The sequence below is a fragment of the Fulmarus glacialis genome, unplaced genomic scaffold (assembly GCF_000690835.1).
Source record: "Fulmarus glacialis isolate BGI_N327 unplaced genomic scaffold, ASM69083v1 scaffold1963, whole genome shotgun sequence".
Classification (NCBI taxonomy): Eukaryota; Metazoa; Chordata; class Aves; order Procellariiformes; family Procellariidae; genus Fulmarus; species Fulmarus glacialis.
The window spans coordinates 44,040-60,108 of record NW_009203434.1 but is presented as its reverse complement, the minus strand read 5'-3'; the positions used below and the strand labels follow the sequence as shown (position 1 = coordinate 60,108).

Genomic DNA, 16,069 nt, shown 5'->3' with positions numbered 1-16,069 from the left:
GGGGGGGGGGGTGGCTTTTGGGTTTTTTTCTCCCCTCTTGCTTGTCCTGTAGCTTCCTCCGTTGAACTTGTGCGATTTCACGCGGGCCTGGGAGTGGATGGGGGTTGTATACGGCTAATGTAACGAGCTGACAGCCGAGCTTTTCAGACACGTTGCTTCATCCGGCCATCTGTTTGGTTTGGAGGGGAGGAACAGGAAGATTTCTTACTGAACAGATATGTTAAGAGAAGTCAGAAAATTGGACATACGAAGCTTTATATTTTCCATTTATAATACAGTAGTTTGATAGCAGCATATAAATCACTGAGTTAGAACACTTTAAAACAAGGTTCTGGCACTCCCACTGCTTAAAGTAGCATTGTTATTTATAGATATTACATGAAGTCTGATGTTATGTTTAAGTGAGCGTTAAACAGTTCAGGCTGTTGTATTGTTGCTACGTACCGGAGAACCTCTGTCAAAGTGACTTTGGCACCACCACGTATCCGCCTTTCTCCCTTTGTCTTCCAAACCTTTCGCCAGTGTTTGCAGTTATCCATGTGCTCAGCGATGGAACAGCCTATTGTTAGTCTAACGAGGGCAAAGTCACACTGGGATTTTTGAAAAAGAAAAAAAGCCAGTTCTTTACCTTGCCTAAAACTTTGTTAAATATTAAACTAGCCATACCAAGGAGTTTAGTGAAAGCAAACACTGAGGGTTTGCTAAACTTAAACCTAATAAAGTAGAAAGTTAATAGTTGGGTACAGAGTGTTTTCGGTTTTAGAAGAGCCAGCTATGACAATACACCAGTGCAAATCAACGGTGCTTTAGAAGGTTTAATTAAAGAGAGTGAAGGTGAAGTGAAGCCTGCAAAACTCCAAATTTGGCCACAGAGATCTTTTCATGACTCGTGGAGCACCTGAACATCTCCGGCACTCAGGGTAGAATAGCTCCTGATGAGGTGTATAATTCTTATAAATCAGAATTTCTCTTATTTATTTATTGTTTTTACTCATTATAATTTATAATTCTTCAGCGCACCCATGAAAGTTGCTGCACCCTGTCCCACTTCATGCAACAAAGGTAGCGCCCAGAAAATATGTGGTGAGATTGTGTCGTGAGGCAGCTGGAGTTGCTTCCTTTTCCCTCCCCACTCAGCCATCGTTCACAATTAAAAATGCGCGTGCACCTCGCCAGATCTCGGGCACCAGCGCACCTCCCCAGCACTCTTTGAGGACAGAACTGCTGATGGGATCCAAAATTATATATGTAAAATGCAAAAAGCAAAGTATAAAGCACAAACCACGGGAGAGCTCAAACTGATTGCCAGGAGTCGAGAGGTCTTTGCTTAGATTGAGTGTAATAACTTGTACCTACCTTGTTATTACTGGTGTGCCCTGGTAAAAGCTTCTCATTGCAAGGAAAAACACCTGCATAAGTTTTCAGGGCCTGATGTTTCTCTTTAAATCATGTGGTTGTGTTTCAGTCTGAAAGGTTTCCAAGGGAATAGGGAAGAGAAAGGAGAGGCGGAGAACGCGGGAACTCTGGGAGTGTCCCCTTCCTCTCTGCTTGCAGAAAAAACATCTTGTCCAGCACAGGAGTTAACTTGCTGTTTAAGTAGAAGGGATAGTTAGGCAACATCGATGTTCATTCTAAACAAGAAAACAGGCCTGATATTTGAAATTCTGTAGCTACAAGAGGTGGTATATTGTTGGAAAAAAATACTGAGAATTCATATAGATTTTAACTGGGGTACTAATGGTGGTTTTTTAAAAAAAAAAAACAACCAACCAACCAAACAAAAAACCCCCAAAACAAACAAACAAAAAAACCACAAACAAACAAAACCACAAAAATACCACCACCAAGAAAAAATGCTCTGTGGATTGCAGTGGAAGTAATGAACCTTCGCTAAAATTACTGGAGTGTTAAAAGCATGTTTCTGGCCTACGGAAAGATACAAATGGGCAATAAAAGCTGTCCTCAGGCTGGCGTTCAGATGGGAATGAGGAAGATAAAAAGACTGAGGCAAATCAAGCGGTGAGAAACGGAGAATGATCTATGGTGAAAAAAAATCTAGTAGAACAACTGTAGAAGGTTTACAAAGAAACCAGTATAATAAATGTGGTGAAATAGCTATTACTATACTTTACTGGTGTATTTTCTTTAATAAGGGTATGGATCTAAAGGCAATGGAAGCGGACTGGCTCCTCTTCTTTAGGATGAAAAATCTAAACTGAAAGAAACTTGAGTCCACTTCAGAACAGGAGTAGAGGAGAAGAGTACTGTGCAAGACCAACGAGGTCTTAATGTGAATACCAGCAAAGAGAAAAATAGCCCTTGAGAGAATGTTGTGGGGGCAAATTCTGAGCATGGGCAGGGAGCCTCCTGGCTTCACACTGGCCTCAAGAGATGGAAGAAGAGACCGTTTAATAAAATGCTTTAAGGTCTTGCTTTTCAAGGATTTTTGAGCAGAAGGCAACCTTTTCTGTCTTAGTTCTCAGCTGCTGATGGCATCTGCAGTCACAAATTAGATATTGTTCCCATCATAGTAGACCAAATAGTAAATTTACAAATGACAGGCGAAAAGCCTTTTAGAACATAGTTTTTATCCAGTATCCAAAAATATTTTGGCAAATACAGAAGTATCTGGAGGCTTAGGGCTTATTTGTTATTCCCCTTATTCTGTTTGCATTGTGGCTGTGACTCCCACATCCCATGGGAGTCCTGCATCTGCTGGAGGTCTGGGCGTTGAACTTGAGTTCACCAGTTTCAGTGGAAGTGGAGTGGGTCCATTTGCCTTCGCTGGTCCTCAACACTAAATGCCCAGCTTGTTTTTGCTTAGGCCACACCTCTGGCTTAACACAGTACTAATTTGTGTGGTTTATAGTGTGGTCCGCTTCAAAGAGAATTTTTGTTTAAACATAGGGTCATTAATAGACCAAAGTTATTTCCCAGACTGAGGGACTATCTCCTTCTCTCCTTTTTTAGTGCTTTGAATAACTCAGAAATGACTGATTTGTCTAACAACTCTGAGAGAAAGTTTATGTAGACAAATCCTGCTCCTGGCCAGTAGTAACTTTAAAGTTGGGTATTGTTCAGAAAATCATCATTCATAAAAACAGCGTTAATGAAAGCTGTAATGAGACCAAAGAAAAGGGAATAATTGTGGTGTTTGTACTTTTTTTTTCCCTTTAAGCAAGCAGAAGGACTTTTTTTAACTACACAGTGCAAACAAGGGCTAGCTGATGTGTCTGAATGGGCTTTGGGATTCAGCAAATTACTCAAACAGAAATTAGCAGTATACTAGAAGCTGCACTGCAATTTGATTTATGGCAAAAGCAGTCTTCAAACAGATTTGGTTTTAGTGTGTATTTTTGTCTTCTCATTAAATGGGACCTGAAAATTAGAAGGCCATGTGTGATGACAGAGGAGGAAAGTGCTATTAATCAAACCCACTTTTGTTCATGTCTTCAAAGCCTTTCTGCCACCTTTTCCATTTTTATCTGTTCCTATGTTTTCAGTTTAGCAGGCATTTGTAATCTAAAATGAACTACAGTAGCAGAGTGACTTGTTCAAGATCAAGTGCTTTTATTCCTAAATACTTTCTACTCAGGAATGCTGAATGTTTCTAGAATCAGGATGTTATGTTTTCAAGATATTGCAAATTAATTAGTTATACAGTAAGTATAATCAATATTCTTGTATTTAAAAAAAAAAAAAAACCCACAACAAAAAAACCCTGATGAACTGGTATATTTTTTGCTACTGCAGATATTGAAAACAATCCAAAAATATGTCAATCTTGAAATTACCTGATTCGAGAAAATGTGATGAACCAGCCAGTTAGACAAAAAAAGATCTATGACTATATTGCTTCTTCATACAGAGAAAAAGTAAGCAAAAGTAGGTATTGATTAATAGTGGATTAATAGCAAGCATAATTATAGTACAAAAGTATTGGTGTTAAAAAGGATTTCTCTTCCAGCTGTGTTGCCTTAGCCTACAAATAAGCATGAGGGGGTGTTGTTAACTGAAGTTCATTGTATTGTTCTGATTAAATTGTGTAGTGGTTATCTTACTTGTGTAAATAGCAAGGGTTTGGCATTTCTGTTGAATTTTCTGTGTATTCCCTGTCACTTAAATGTATCCTCTCTGTGGGTTAGTATGCCACTTCCATTTGAGCAGGGAATGCAATGTTTTACCTGAAAGGTATTTGCAACTTTTCTGTAGGGCGGAGGCTGATCAGCATTACATGAAGGGAGATAATGATAAACAGTTTTTCATCTTTTCCCTGGAAGATGATATGAAAGATGGGAGAGGAAGACTAGCACAAAGATTAACACAAACTAGTTTTTTTGCAAAGCTACATACCGATGCACTGACCTTGTGCTGGAGAGCTGCATCATTGCAACAGAAGCATCATCCTGCACTGTCCGACGTCTCTCTCCTGGCTTGGTTATTTCTCTCTGAGCTTCCACGCGGCTCTCAATTTCACTTTTTGATTTACAAGGTTTAGTATAGCTGCACTAAAGCCAGGACACCGAGTAAACACTCACAGTTTCTTTTGCCTGTGGTTACAGACAAAAGGCTATGGAAATGGGGGGGGCGGTTTAGCATACTTGAAAAAGAAAGAATTCTCTACTTGACAGGAATAACTGCTCCCATAAACTCATGTTGTTGTAGCTTGTACGTTACCAAGGTACATATATCAATAGAGGAGAAAGAAAAGCAGAGGACTGTTTGTTTCTTCATTACCCTTGGCAACAGCATCATCTGTGCCTTTCATTTTTGTAAATGCATTTTTCGTACTCTGTAAAAGCTTGTGTCTACTCTACGACTCTAAAAACCTGAGCACAAATGGGAGTGTGTGGATGTATACATTTCTGAAAGCGTCAGGGTTTTATTTCAGTGTCATATCTTTTATAAAGAGGATGTGAACGTGGCCTTTGGAGAGCTTCAGATTGGCAGTATCTAGTGATCTAGACTAGTGTTTAAATTTGATTTAGAAATATGTTTTCTTTATAGAGTACTGTATTTTAAGTCCCTGTACGTGTTGTATTGAATGCGTACTCTTGTTTAATCTGTTAGTAATGACGTATGATCTATTGCACTCACTGTAAAATGTTTTGAGTAGGTACGTCATATTCTCCTGTCTCTGTTCATACATTGATATTCTTGGCTTCAGCTTTTGTATCTAAAGCAAAATATTGTCTTCACAGGTTGTATATTCTTTCACCTAACTTCTTTAGTATGTTGAAATTTGTCCACTGCTTTTACAAGTTAGCCAAAACCATTCTGTGTTATTTCACAGACATTTCATAAAGAAGGTAGGACTTACTTGGTGGGGGAGGAGGGGAAAATAAGTGCTTTTTAATTTGTTCCTTTAAGTAGGCAGGTATACACTGGACAAAGATGTTAGGCAAATGTTGCCGGTTGCTTGTATTTCAAAATAGTTTACTTGGTACTGAAAGGATGGTCTTCTAAATGCTTTTGGCACTCTTTCTCCAGCTCCTGCCAGTGGATGGACATCAAACAGTATTAAACCGCCAGGAACAACTGACCCGAGTGAAAAATTTGCGACAGCACCTCAGCTAAATGAGCAAGACACGTTGGTTCAGCGGGCAGAGCATATTCCTGCAGGAAAGCGTACTCCCATGTGTGCGCACTGTAATCAAGTCATTAGGTTTGTATCTATCCATCCTGCGGGCTCTCTGACAACAGGGCTTTGTTTTGCTTTTGTGCTTTTTGATTCCTTCGTCACAAGTGTTTTAAGGCTCCATTTCAATAATGCGGAACACTGTTTTCATGCGTGGTTTATCTAACAAAACTGAGAATAAGAGTAATGATGGAGGAAGACATTGCGAACTGCTAACAATCACAGCCTTACAACCTGTTTTACAAGAGAACCAGAAAGCTGGGTGGAGTAGAGCAAAAGTAAAACCAAAGAAAAGTAAGCAAGTTAGTTTTCACTTATACACCCGTATTGAAACCAATGAGAGAGTATAATCTTGTAAAGACTAGCTTGTCACAAATGCTGATTTATAAACCAGAATTTCTAACTTTGAAGAAGAAAAATAGCAGGCTCCATCCATATAAGAAAAGCAAGGAATAAAGGCTTAACAATTGCTAGGACTGGATTAATAATAATTTCCTGCACTGTTAGATGTCAAGCTCTTTGGTGGGCTCTCTGGCCTTTGGGTATTACGATAGCTAGTGTCCTTGACTTGTATGACATGGGTATAAAAGATTAAGCAACACAAAAATGAGTTTGCCAAATGAGATTAAATTAAATAAATTCTGCTGAGCCCCTAAGATATCCTATCATTAGCCAGAATTTCATATGGAGGAAGAATTGAATCTGGGTTGCATTGTTCAGTCAGTGATTTCTGACAATTAGTCATGATTGGGTCATCCAGGGAACTGTAATCACTTTTCGTGTCAATGTGCAAATCATCCTGATTTTCATCTACCTTGCATTTTATTTCTTCCCTAAAATAAAGATTTCCTGGGGTTATCAGAAGAAATGTATTCTTTTAAAATGTTTTCTTGGTTGTTCAGTTATCTGTGTGCGTTGTTGAATTACAAGGGGAAAGTAGTGCATTGTAATATTTTTTTATTCATCTATGTGCCATGTTTTCAGTGAACAAAATAGGAGAGCCTGCACTGTTTCACCGTGGTTAAAGAAAGAGACTTGTTTGATTAGAAAAGTGAGTTCTGAAAAATGAGGAGATCTACGAGCTGTATAAGTTTAATTCAGAATAATAGAAAATCAACCTTTCTACTTTGGCATTTTACAGCCTCTTCAGCCTGGCTTGGATTGTGCATCAGAAGATGCAGCTAACTCAAGTCACTTGAACTCCAGGGATTAATTGAGTCTAGCTTGCTTACTTCCATTAGATTTCCATTCTCGTAGTTCACTACCGCTTCAGTTAACATCAGATTAATTTTAGAGGACTTTTTGCTAACTGATCTGTGATGTTTTGGAGAATTTTTTCCTACTTCCATTGTATATGTCGAGGAAATAAAAATATATGCTCTGAATCCTCTTGGAGCAATAGAAAAAACTTACACAAATTCCCAACATAGGTGTACATCTTTTCTAATCCAGATTTTTTGCTCCACGGCAAAATGGAAGATTAATATCAAAAAGGTCTACGCACTTTTTGGATGAGATTCATCTGATTTGTTGAACAGTTTGGCCCATATAATCACCATGTCTGTCTTTAGTATTCTGACTTTTTTGTTCCCTGGGCAGTGGAGAGCTTTGGATTTGTGTCTAGTAAGTAATAAGCAAGCAACCATGCACCTTCCTTTTTGTTACCATCGTTTCAGTTTGAAAATGAACACGAACATAGCAAATCCACTATACGCCGCACCTTTCATGCAAGAAACTTCAGTGCCTTTTAAGGCACCCGGGGTTCAGCAGGGTTCGCTGATGCTCTGTGCCGTGGGGTCTCACAGCACAGTCTGTAGATCACTCCTGAGCAGCCAACCTCTCCTCTCAGCCCTTAAATCACTTGCTGCTTCTCCCTGCTTTGATCACCATTAAAAAGGAGATGAGTTGCCACCCCGGTACGTAGGGGAGTGTATTGGTCCATGGAGCAACCTTTGCTCCTTAGTGGCTGCATGAGGAGAAACTGTGGAGCCCTACTTGACAGTACTTGGGCCATTATCACCTATTGAAAGTGACACCTCTTCATGAATAGTAACTGATACCCACCTCTAACTTCTTTGTAATTTGCTGGTATTTGGTGGTATCTAAATCCTTATATTTCTTCATATGTTAAATGCCACCTCAATTATTAAAAGGAAGCACTTTTTCATTTGAGGATGAGTTGATGTGCGTTAATCAATGCCAAGTATGTCTCGTGTTCACAGCATACAGCGGATTTGAAAGATTGCAATGGCATTTTGAATTCATGTTTTGGCATAATTACGGATCATGCCCTTAGTGGTAGCGTTACCTGTGAAAAGATAGGAGGAGGATCAAGTGACATTGCATTGTACATCTGTTTTGAAGCCAAAATGCGTTGTGGAGTTGGTTGCTTTACACTCAGGCATAGAAAAACCATAGCTGGTTGAGCCAAAACCATTCTTAGAGATGACTTGCAACTTTTTAATATATCTTTAATTATTCATACTGTGATTGTCTGAAGATTCCATTTTTTTCCAAAGCTTCATTAAGTAAGCTTTTCTTTCCATGTCTGAAAGATTCAAAGTTGGAGGCAAATTAGATTTCCTGTGATCTACTTGCTGTGACAGTCTGACAAACTTCTGACATTTTCTGATGAAGACTTCTGGTTCCCGGAGAGTCTCACTGGGTGCCACAGTGCAGAGTTGGCTCTCCCTTTGAAGTCCACATGTGTTTTCCCTGGATCTGCATTCAGAACATACTCTTTGGCATGTCCACTTGTGAATGATGATTTGGTTTTGTCACCTTTTCATACAGCTTAATTATTTTAAAGGCACAAAGGAGAAAGTACAAACGGTGTGTCCCTTCAGCATCTCCTATACCGAAATTATATATCACGGCATTTTCAAGTAAGGAGAAAAAGGAACTTCCCAGAGTGTAGACTGCTGTATGGTTAACTGAAGAGTGATTAGCCTACTTAGCAGATGTGGAAGTCCTTTTGATCTGTCTACCACCAAATTCCAGTTCTGGCTTGCTATCGTAATAAAAGTCACGTGAGAAGCTAGATTATCGGCATACTAATACATCATGACCATACTGATGAAGTTGTATTTAGTTACAAGTGTAAAGATAGTGAAATTATGCTTATATTCCCTGTTCGTTATTTACTTCTCCTTCCAGTTTGCCCCTATATCATTGCTACATGCAGGACCCAGATAGTTTAAGTGGCTACCAAATTTATGTACCTGGTCATCCTTTGGGGCATAAAATTCTGGAAATACTGTTGTAAATACATAAGAATCTCTTCTAAAAAAAAAAAAAAAATTATGAGTATTTGCCTCCATCTGTGAGTTTGGTTCACGTGGTCTAGATGGTGATGCCAGAAATTTGTTCAGAAATGTTTAGCACATCAAAGTAGCCTGGGATAGAGGGGCATTCATAGCCAACTGTTGCCAGTTGGATTATCCCATATCTTTGGATGGAAGGAACATGTTTTTTTAGCACCACCTTTAAAAGTATGTTCTAGTTGACAGAGGCATGTGGGATTTTTTTTATTGTGTTTTGCTTTAAAATGGGGAAGGAAGGATGAAGCCACCTGCAGCCATCTTCCTAGCATTTCACGCCCTAGCTACTTCCCATCAAGTTGTGTGAGTGTGGGCATGCGGCCCCGTTACTCAAATCAAGGCTTTAAACTCCTTTTCAGATGAATACAGCAAATAAATACCTTTCATTACTGGAAGCTATCATTTTGATAGCAAAAATATGCAGAGACCAGGAACACCTCCAAGTTCTGAATATCATGGTTTAGTGTTTTTTTATGTGGCAGGTGGGTTTGGGGTTTTTTTTTTTCCCCCCTTTCTTCCACATGCTTTGGGGCAGCTTTTAAGTCACTGGTATCATTAAGCTGCAGCGTCAGCTTGACATGTTTAAACTACAGCCTGATTAAAAGTAAAATTGTATTTAGAAAGTGTTCTTCTGGACACGTGTGCGCAGGGAGCCAGCCCGCTAATGGAACACCTCAGAGACATTGTGCAGGGCACGGCCACAGCTGTCTGGGGACTTTGGGAAAGAAACTCCGTAGATGCACTCTCGGGCTGTTCCCCATCCGTCTGGGTTCCTGTGTGCTGTCCTGAATGGCTAACCTCAACATGTCAGAGCTGAAAACTCTGGAGAGCTAAATGCAGCAGACGTAAAAATTCCTTCCCCTCCTGTCGCTAGCGCATTTTCTTTCCATTGCAGAGCTAACCGAGCCTATCGTTTCGGTGCAGATGGCCAGAAACTCAATCCTACCTGGAGCCGGGAGAGCCTCTTCGGTGTCAGCCCCGTGTTAATGAATCTGTTAAATTAGCCTGTGCTGACACGGCGCACTGAGAGCACTTTGTTGTACATAAGGGCTTGTATTGTTTGATCAGTACATAACTGAAAGGGCATTGATGTAAAAAGGTGCTTGTAGGGCGGCGGGAGGGTATCGGGTTAGGTCAGTGTTTGCACTGCTCAGGCATCCGCTGGGGGCGGGGGGCCAGAGAGCTGCGCTCGACCCCGGCTCCCTCCTTAAAGGGCTACAAGCTGCTCTCCAGGAGCCCTTTTTCACTGCTTGCTTTCCGATCATCAGAGGTAAACAGAAGAAACTGTTGCAGACTAAATATGTTCATCCTCTCAGAAGGTGTGCGAGTTGTCCTAAATCGGTTTGAGTCCCTTATTTTTGACTTCTCATCCTGTTGAAAATAGCAGCTCCAGAGAAAATGTAGAAGAGAAATTAAATTAATTAGCCCCTACTCTCAATGAAGTTCCCCTCTGTCCTCTGCCCGCTTATATTCCCATCTTACAGTCAGTGTAACCCTGGAAACAAATTTTAAGGTTTTTTTCTTCTCTATTGCTGTTGCTTTGTTCATATGAGAATCTTATCTTACACAAAAATGTTCTTGTAGCTTACTCGATTTCAAAACAAATGTTTAGTAACAGGGTGGTGATATTAGTACCTTACACTTTTTTTTGCACTGAAGTATTAGATCAAAGTGATTCATTATTGAAAGAATGGCATCTCTGTTGGTATTGCAAAAATGGGAAATCTGGTGAGGGAGATGAATTTGAACCACAAAGTTCACCTGAAACCTAAATTCTGGAAGGTTGAGTGTTGGTGGGACCTAGGATGCACCTTATTAAAGTAAATAAGTTCATTAAAGAAATTAGCATGCTGAATATGTTTTCAAATAAATACAGATACAATGGCATATGCCTGGGATTTATGAGTTACAAACTGAGAAGTTTTTGTTGACTGAGAAATGGACAATTTCATCTTGTCTATTAACCTTGTTGTATTAGCCAGACAAATGCTATAAAAGCATCATTATTTTGTGTTCACAAATAGTATAGGAGGCTCTGTATTTGGAGAAAATGGTCGTATTTCAACTAACTTCTGTAGGGGGAAAAAAAAAACCAAACAAACAAACAAAAAAAAAAAATCAACAACTGGGATGGGTTATCCTGTAACAAACTTGTTGGATAAGGACAGCGATTGAATTTTTGTCTCACAAGAAACTGGTGTTATCAGCTCTTAATGGAGTCAAGTCTGCTTCAACATTTGTAGCCTCGATACAAATGCACGCTGAAAGAGAGCTGATCATATCACTGAGTCAAATATCTCTTTACAATAGATGGAAATAGTTGGGAACATAGGGAACATCCTTCTTCTTTTCCGTAGCAGCCACTTCAGCACTTTATTTAATGTAGTTCTAAAATAAGATTTCTGAAATGCAGTGAAGCAAAGAGAATTAGTATTTATTGTGGTCAGGTGTTTCTGGGAGATAGTTCGATGGGAATAGATCTAGTCAACACTTGACGCTTTCTTAGAGCCTGTAGGAGGGAAGAGGGATGGAGCAGAGTAAGTTTATGAACAGTGTAATAATGGCACAGAGGTGTCGCAGGTTAAGCCTATTAACAGCTTTTGCAGGAGCCAACCCAGGGGCATTGGCTGACAAAATCTCTTCTTTCTAACCAGAGGACCCTTCTTGGTGGCTTTGGGGAAGTCGTGGCATCCAGAGGAGTTTAATTGTGCTCATTGCAAAACCTCCATGGCTTACATTGGATTTGTGGAAGAGAAAGGGGCCCTGTATTGTGAGGTCTGCTATGAGAGGTTCTTCGCCCCTGAGTGTTCAAAGTGCCAAAGGAAGATACTTGGGGTAAGTGACCAGCAAGTGGCCTGTTTTTCAGTGGGAACAGTAACCACAGTGTTCAGTGCTTCTCGGTAGCGAAATTCCCTTTTATCTGGCCCAGTCTGCGTTCCTCCAAACGTACTCTTGACATACCTTTTCAGGTCCCATCGCATACAGAATATGTTTTTGGCTCTTCTAAAGTTGAGCCTTTTCAGTCTCTTTGAGAAAAGGTGCTGTAGTCTCTTCGGCTCTTCCAAGTTCAGCTTCTGTTTTCACGAAGCTGTTCTGTAGCTGTTGCGATTACTAAATTTTCTCAAGCAAAATGCTTTTAATTGGCAGCTTTTTACAAAATTGAGGGGGGGCAGGAAAGAAAAATAAATAATCCTCCTTAACTAAGCTGAGTGCTGGGGAACACGCTGGTTGGCTAGATGTGAAGTACTGAAATATTCCCAATGGTAGATAGAAAGACGCATTATCCTACTCGGCACTAGTATTGCTAACTTGAGCCCGCCAGCTGATCATCCGCCGCTTTACTGCAGACAGCAATGTGTCTGGACTCTTGTGTAACTGGGGTCACACAGGGCTCTGGCAGCACAATTCTCAAGTCATATTTGGCACTATAGCATCTTCCAAAACAACACAGAGCAGTCATAATTTTCAGTGTGATGTCTTCTTATTAACTATTCACAGACTTGAGGAGACATCGGAAATGCTGCTTTTCTTATTTCAGGGGACCGTTACGGGTGAGATACTAATTAAAATGGAAAAGGTGAACAAATGAGTTGTTAAATCTGTCCAACTCTACGTTGAACCTTCCAAAATATGAAAGGTTGCTTATGACAAATAAGGAGATGTACCATAAATAAAGTACCTCGTTAACATCAGCAGAGATTGCGTGCACAACCCATTTTCAAAGTAGCAGTAGGAAGCAAAGGAGGCATGGTCACCACAATCTAGTCATCATGTCAAAATAATGTGTTAATAACACTTTTTCTAATCCCCACAGGAAGTAATAAATGCTTTGAAACAAACTTGGCATGTTTCCTGCTTCGTGTGTGTGGCCTGTCATAACCCCATCCGCAATAATGTCTTCCACTTAGAAGACGGCGATCCCTACTGTGAGACGGGTAAGAAGCAACACAACAAAGTTTACTGCGGCTGTGCGGGGAAGCAGAGCTTGATAAGGTTGGAAAAAATAATAATTCCTTTTTCTCAAGCTTCGCTTCAGAAGAAGTGCCCCAGCAAATTCATGTAACTTTGATATGTCAATTCAAAGCAGCAACAAATGCTGTAGACACTTTGAGTTTGCAGCAGGAGAAGTTGGTGAGAATTTCTTGATCAGCTTCGGCAGGAGCAGGTTCTCTGGTTTTACTTGCTGTTCCTGGTAAGCCCTCAGCTGTAGGTATCAGTGATACAGCGAAGTGTTAATTTTAGGGTGACTTTCTGGTTGGCTTTAAAATAACCTGGAGTTTATGTAAATCTGCTTATTTACTAAACAAGCAAATGCCAGTGGAGTAATGTGTTTTGCTCTGAATAACCTTATTCACAGCCGGGAGGGACTCAGTCTGCCCAGGAAGTTTTTTGCAGGATCAGGGATAACATCTGTTGAACATAAGGTTGGGATAAAAAAACAGACTGTCAGGGGAAAAATACAGTGATATGATTATAGCACCTGAAAGCCTGATGAATAATATTACGTGAAAAATGCGGCTTAGAAGTTCAGAGGGATTCTGGTTTGGTTTTTAGCACTTCCGGCTAATTGTATCTTTTTGATTAATATGAACAGGTTTTTTTTATGTTCGTTTCCTAGTTTGCTTAAAACTTCCCAAGTACCCTTCTGGGCTAGGAAAGAAATAGATAGTATTTTTAAAATAATTCCCACAAAATGGAAAAGAAACAAAATTGTATCAAAATTGTCTATTTTCACACTGCATGCTCTTTACATCCATGTGAGAACCATCAGTCGGACCTTTTCTGTGTTTTTCCTTCTACTGTAAGGAGCATTATAGTTTAACTAGAGGTGGAAGTAGATTGACCGGGAAGAGATTTAGCATGAAATCCTAGTGACCTGTTTGGAGCTAAGATTTCCTTCTGGGTTGATCCCGCAGTTGTTCGCAGCAGGTGCCATGGAGAATACTAGGTACTGAAAGGATGAGGAAAGCAGGCAGAATTTATCTGAAATTTGTCTGTCAGAGCGGCTTTAATGAGTGTTGGCAGATACAAAAGGACGCGGTAGATTATTGCTAACTCAGTGACACAAGTAGGGTAACGTGTTGCTCCTATTGAATTCCTGGAGCAGCAGAGGAAATGGATATATGAGCAGCATCCTCCAGTGTGACGGCACGGTGAAATTTCATCCTGAAGCAATCTGAAGCCCCTAATCTTGGAACCATTTGATGGTTCAAAAATAGTACTGGAGGAATCGATAACTCCCCTTCGGGTGGAAAGCTCGTGACCGGGTTTGTTCTGCTAATATTGAATTCTTGTTCCTGCCACCAAATGACCCGTATGTTGTGCGGTGCATTGATTTGTGCTACTGTTACGACTTCCGTGCACAAATGCGTGCTTTTCTATACTGTGAGCAGGAAACACCGGGGTAAAATGTCGAGAATATTATACTTCTCCTGAAGTTTATTTCTGAGATAGAAAGTTGCTAGCGCAAGTTAATGTAGACACATTCTGTGAGGTGTTATTGGCAGTGATATGTTGTAATGACTCTGGCTCTCTAACTAGATGTTAATTTGCGATATATTCATTCTTCAAAGACTTTCAGTCCAGCTGCAGTTAAGAGTCTATGACTAATTTTAAAGAAATAAAGAGTAAATGTCATTGCCAACTTTCCTTCTTCCTAGTGCAAAGAAGGGTTCTAATTTTAAATCTGTATTTGAAATTATACCAGCATCAGCTATTAGTATTAAGGGGGTTTAATCTGCAAAATGTTCTGGGTTTGGGTGTCGATGCTAAAATTAAATTAGAAGTGCAGATATCTGCAACTTTGAACTTTTTTTTAAGTGCAGAGTTAGTAACCTAGTTTTGAAAATGCTGTGTGCAGGAAGCATGATATGTGACTGTATGAGAAGTCTGCCTTGGAAGGCTTCTGTGGTATCACAATTCAAGCATGCAAAAGCAAAAGAAAGCTGATGCCCTTCATTCTGCCTTATCTATTGCCCTTTCTTCAGAAGAAAAGCCAATAAACTTATCAACACAAACCACAGGCCAACTTACAAAAGGCTTTAACTACTGGCACCAGGAAAATATCAGTAAAAGATTCTGTATGAACAGGAATGCAAAGAGCTGAAACAGTATGGTCATGTCCTTCAGGGGTTTTGGACACAGGTGTTCTACCATTTGACATTTCTATTGTCTTTCTTCTGCTTAAACACTTGCAAATTCATGTCAGTAGCATAGATTAATGAAAGCAATCGGTGAAGCTGTTTCTTGCCACTGGCAGCCATCAAGGGATTTGCTTTTCCAGAGCACTTGTGTTTCCTGTCCTGCTGAGATGCCTCCTATGATGATGCTTTTTCAGGTCATCATACAAAACACTGTCTTACTAAACCAAAACAGGACTCTTCCCTTGGGCTTGACACATGTGATAAGCCGCCGTTGGCGCTCTTGCAGTAAGCACTAGAGCTTCAGCAGATCTGTATAATCTAGTTGAGAAACAAAATCTTCTTGTGCTCCACTTGCCACTCCTTATAAGGCTCCTTGAAAACAACCCCTGACATCTAATTTCATCTAATTGTCAGAGCCAGTGTAACTATTAAGGATGGAGTCCAAAGCTTCATTATAGTTGTCACTCTATAGTTCATCTTATGAGAATGTAATGTGGCATGACATGATGTGTTTGGCACGGCAGCATGCTGATCCCAGATTCTCTCATGTTATAGCACTAATGCTGTTGTCTTCTGTGCAGGAAAAAAACATTTTCTTCTTAGAAGGGGGTATTTGAGAGTTGAAATAAGTTGAAAAGACCAGACAACTTGGGGTGAAATTTAGGTCTGCACAGGTGGGCAGCGGAGGGCTGTGGTGACTTGTAGCCCCTGACACAAAGAGGCGAGTTTCACACACGGAGACCGTGGGCCTGGCTGTCAGTGCCTCCCACCCAACTTTATACGTGTATTTTATCCTGCTAGTCTGCCCTGCTCTCTCTTTTTCAAGCTCTGCAGTCGGTGGGGAGTATGAACGGCTCAGTGCCCTTGGCTTTGGTTCCCGCTCTCTGAGACTGCTGGAGGAGCTTTTCTCTGCTGGCTCCGGGGGAACCTCCAGAGGCACCAAGTCAATCTGGTGCCTAAAAATGAAT

General features: G+C 40.3%; 1 protein-coding gene across 1 annotated transcript in view; it reads left to right on the top strand.

Moving 5' to 3' along the window:
• PDLIM5 (PDZ and LIM domain 5) overlaps positions 1-16,069 on the top strand; it is a gene marked incomplete at its 5' end in the record, with an annotated part of 52,626 nt that overhangs the window by 34,925 nt on the left and 1,632 nt on the right. The window contains 3 exons of the mRNA XM_009574624.1: positions 5,491-5,665; positions 11,613-11,793; positions 12,773-12,893. Of these exons, the coding sequence (XP_009572919.1) occupies positions 5,491-5,665; positions 11,613-11,793; positions 12,773-12,893 (477 nt within the window). The remainder of the gene's footprint in view (positions 1-5,490; positions 5,666-11,612; positions 11,794-12,772; positions 12,894-16,069) is intronic.